This window comes from Lolium rigidum, chromosome 4 (genome assembly GCF_022539505.1).
Source record: "Lolium rigidum isolate FL_2022 chromosome 4, APGP_CSIRO_Lrig_0.1, whole genome shotgun sequence".
Lineage (NCBI taxonomy): Eukaryota > Viridiplantae > Streptophyta > Magnoliopsida > Poales > Poaceae > Lolium > Lolium rigidum.
The window spans coordinates 45,432,372-45,436,876 of record NC_061511.1 but is presented as its reverse complement, the minus strand read 5'-3'; the positions used below and the strand labels follow the sequence as shown (position 1 = coordinate 45,436,876).

At 46.7% G+C, this 4,505-nt stretch overlaps 1 protein-coding gene across 1 annotated transcript; it reads right to left on the bottom strand.

The window, feature by feature from the left end:
- Positions 1 to 3,005: 3,005 nt before the first annotated feature.
- On the bottom strand, positions 3,006 to 3,884 carry LOC124707123 (probable methyltransferase At1g27930). Its single transcript, XM_047238783.1, has one exon. The coding sequence runs from the start codon at positions 3,882 to 3,884 to the stop codon at positions 3,006 to 3,008; it is 879 nt and encodes a 292-aa protein (XP_047094739.1).
- Positions 3,885 to 4,505: the final 621 nt, after the last annotated feature.

Here is a 4,505-nt window from a genome sequence, read left to right as displayed (position 1 = left end):
GTAGATGCTCTGGCCAAGTAGATGCTTGTAACTCCAAGAGGGAGTATTTATGCTCGATAGTGGGTTCATGTCTCCGTGAATGCGGGGAAGTGATAGAAATCTCTAAGATTATGGATGTCTTGTTGCCACTAGGGATAAAACATTGGTGCTATGTTCAAGGATGTAGTTACCGATTACATTACGCGCAATACTTAATGCAATTGTCCGTTGTTAGCAACTTAATACCGGAGGGGGTTCGGATGATAACCCGAAGGTGGACTTTTTAGGCATAGATGCATGCTCGGATAGCGGTCTATGTACTTTGTCGTAATGCCCAATTAAATCTCACTATACTCATCATAATATGTATGTGCATGGTCATGCCCTCTTTATTTGTCAATTGCCCAACTGTAATTTGTTCACCCAACATGCTCGTTTATCTTATGGGAGAGACACCTCTAGTGAACTCGTGGACCCCGGTCCAATTCTCTATACTCGAAATACAATCTCATCGCAATATCTGTTCTACTCGTTTTCTCGCAAACAATCATCATCCACACTATACATCTAATCCTTTGTTACAGCAAGCCGGTGAGATTGACAACCTCACTGTTTCATTGGGGCAAAGTACTTTGGTTGTGTTGTGCAGGTTCCACGTTGGCGCCGGAATCTCTGGTGTTGCACCGCACTATATCCCGCCGCCATCAACCTTCAACGTGCTTCTTGGCTCCTACTGGTTCGATAAACCTTGGTTTCATACTGAGGGAAAACTTGCCGCTGTACGCATCACACCTTCCTCTTGGGGTTCCCAACGGACGCGTGCTGAACGCGTATCAGTAATGCAAGACCAAAAGTTTATAATGATGGTACGGTCAGGTATGGGCTGTCATGCTTGTCTGATGAAACTGAAAATCTACAAGTAGCTCTAGCTAATAAAAATTGGAAACAAGCTATGGATGATGAGTACAAGGCTTTAATTGAAAATAAAACATGGCATCTAGTACCACAAAAAAAGGAAATAACTTAATTGATTGTAAATGGGTCTATAGAATCAAAAGGAAAGCTGATGATACTATTGATAGATATAAGGCTAGATTCGTAGCAAAAGGTTTTAAACAACAATATGGTATAGACTATGAAGATACCTTTAGTCCTATTGTTAAAGTTGCTACTATCAGACTTGTTCTAGCTGTTTCAGTATCAAAAGGATGAAGTTTGAGGCACCTAGATGTGAAGAATGCGTTTCTCCATGGTGTTCTGGAAGAAGAGGTATACATGAAGCAGCCACCTGGTTATGAGAATCCTAATGCACTCCATTGTTAGCTTCAGAGAAGCTTTCTGTCACTGAACGAGAACTCCTAGGACCAGAAGATAGTACAAGGTATAGGAGCATTGTTGGAGCATTGCAGTACTTGACTCTTACTAGACCAGATATAGCATTTTCTGTCAGCAAGGTATGCCAGTTTCTCCATGCTCCCACTATTGTACACTAGACAACTGTGAAGAGAATATTGAGGCATGTCAGTGGTACAGTGAGTCTTGGGCTAACCTTTAGAAGATCTTCTTCTACATTGGTAAGTGCCTTCTCAGATGCAGATTGGGCAGGTTGTGTAGATGACACAAGATCTACAAGAGGTTTTGCTGTATATTTTGGACCTAATCTGATTTCTTGGAGTGCTAGAAAACATGCAACAGTGTCAAGGTCAAGTACATAACCTGAGTATAAATCTCTAGCAAATGCTACATCAGAAGTTATATGGATTGAGTCTTTATTAAAAGAACTTGGAATCCGAAGATATGAAACTTCATGCTTGTGGTGTGATAATATGGGTGCAACATATCTTTCTGCTAATCCTATATTTCATGCTAGGACTAAAGACATTGAAATTGATTTTTATTTTGTAAGAGAAAGAGTAGCAAGCAAACAACTGGAAATCAGGTTTATTCCATTCAAAGATCAGGTGGCAGATGGCTTCACAAAGGCCTTACCAGTTCGGCAGTTTGAAGAGTTCAAGTACAATCTCAACCTTAAGAAGGCTGTGATTGAGGAGAGGTGTTAGAGTATCTAGTGTTCACGACAGAGAAGTTCAGATGAACCTAGACAGAAGTTCAGATAGAGGTAGACGGTAGTTCTAACTATTCTCTCTTTGATCTGATCGGTTTATAAGATCAAGATCAATCCCGTGTTTTCCTCTATTTGTTGTAACCTTCCATGTATCTAGCTCTGCCGTTGTTGACCTATATAAGTTAACACGTAACCGATGGAAGTCCCCATCGTGTTCCCAACAGCCTCGAGCGATCATACTTATCACTTACCGTTAGGTACACATCACAAGTACAACCGTACTAGTATTGGAAATATGAAAAAAAAAATCACGTAACGTATCAACATGGGATTTAGTTTTGAAGATCTCGATGCGAGGATTTAGAAAAATGGACACCGATCAAGTAACACACATATATATATAGGGTATATATATATATATATTGATGTATTTTAGTTGTAAATACATTAGTATATCTAGAAAAAGGCGAGTCAATTATTTTGGATGGAGAGAGTATTTGAGAATTCCCTTGCTTGAAGGCTACCGTTCGCAAAAAAAAGAAGGCTACTGTTCCAAAAAAATGAATTAGTGCTAGGAGGAACTAGACACTAAATGATTAAGTAAAAACAGGACCTCGGCGTGAGAAATCCAGAAATTCGTTCCTGACATGATTCGAACTCTGGTCATTGGGGTGCGTCACTGCGACCCCAACCACTGAGCTATGCACAACCTAAATCAACAATTAGAAATATTATAGCTGACTTGATAGCCTTCAATCTACTCCAGATAATCGCTCACACGTCCGGCCCATCATGCGTAATCGAATATCAATCAACGATTACATTATATAGCCTCTAGGATCCACGTACGTCTGATGTCCTGTGCTAGTGCAAGTGCAAGTGTAGTGCTTCCCCGCCATGTAATAAAAAAAAAAAAAACGAAATGCTGTTGATTGGGCCTTTGACTGTTAATTTTTAGGTGTCAGCAAAACGGCTTCTCCTCGCCGCCGGCCGTCGCCGTCGAGTTCTCCCGCCGCGCCACCGGCGGGATGCTGTAATGCCAGAGCCGCCCCGCCGATCCCACTCGGAACCCGTCGCAGAGGAACTCCTCGGCGTACGCCTTCTCCACCTTGCGGTCCACGTCGTGCAGGAACACGTCGGTGTCCCCCTCGCCTTTCCTCGCCCGCGCCATGGCCGCCGCCGTCCACACCGCCGCCATTCTGCCCGGCGCGGACGCGAAGTACCCCTTGGGGGCGTCCAGCATGAGCATGTCCCACTCGTTCTCGTACACCTCCGCCGGCAGGTCGTGCAGCGCCAGCGGGCACGCCGCGTTGCCGCGGACGGCCGGCTCGCCGGCCTCGGCGCCGGGGACGCAGGAGGGGAACCCCCTGTAGGTGTCGAGGAGGAGGTCGGCGCGGTCGAGCCGGGTGCGGTACTTGACGAGGTGCGCGCGCAGCTGCGGCGACCGCGTGCGGACCACCTTGTACCACTCCGGGTCCTCCTCCAGGAACACGGTGACGCCGCCGGGGTTGAGCGCGTGCCAGAGCGGCGAGTCGTGGCCCAGGCCGAACACCAGCAGCCGCATCGGCGCGCGGCGGCGGAGCACGGCCAGCGACAGCGCGATCTCCGCGCGCGACTGCTGCGGCACCGTCTCCGTCGTGGCGTAGTAGACTAAGGCGTCGGCGAGCGCGGCCAGGCCCGCAGGCTCGTACCCGGCGCCCGAGGGCGCTGTGACGGCGGGCAGGCACGGGAGCAATGGCAGCAGCGGCAGCGGCGATCTGAGGAGGGTGGCGACCAGCAGCGTCGTGGACACGAGCAGCGCGGCTCCGGCGACGGTGACGAAGCGGCTCGGGGGCTTCATTGCGGTGTGCCGCCGGCGCGGGAACTGGCCGGAACTCGGTTTCTTGCGATGTGTTCGACGCGCGCGGTGCGTGCGGAGTTGATTGAGATTGGTGGCGCTTATATGCTTGCTTGGGGTGTGTCATTGCAGGTGCGTGCAGAGTTGTAGGATGGAGATTAATTGAATTAATTCGTGCAAGTCTGAATTTTTTTTGTGATTTTCTTCTGACATTTTCGGCAATACGGGTAAAATTTATTTTACCAATTAGAATCCGTTAATCACCACCGATTGTATCGTATATGTCTCCTCTAGTCCTCTGGTAAACTTTGTGCGAGAACCGAAACCTTTGAAGAAATATATTGTGGGAGTGACTAATTCTTTTTTTTTTTTTGCTAATGGGAGTGACTAATTCTCACTCAATACCTAATCGAATCTCAGTCGTAAACTTACAACCCATGTTGCGACTCATGCCTTGCACAGATTACAAAGTAAAATCTAATAATCCGGGATATCTTTTACTAGCATTCCTTGCAGAGTTACAGAAATCTCAGTGCAACATCATGTGTAACTACGAACATTTCAGTTGCAACAATGTTGCAACTGATGTCCAAGCTTGACACAATAAAACAGTTTAGGACTCGA

What these genes read in the sequence shown, in the direction of transcription:
- LOC124707123 (XM_047238783.1), bottom strand. Translation starts at nt 3,884, where the DNA reads ATGAAGCCCCCGAGCCGCTTCGTCACCGTCGCCGGAGCCGCGCTGCTC.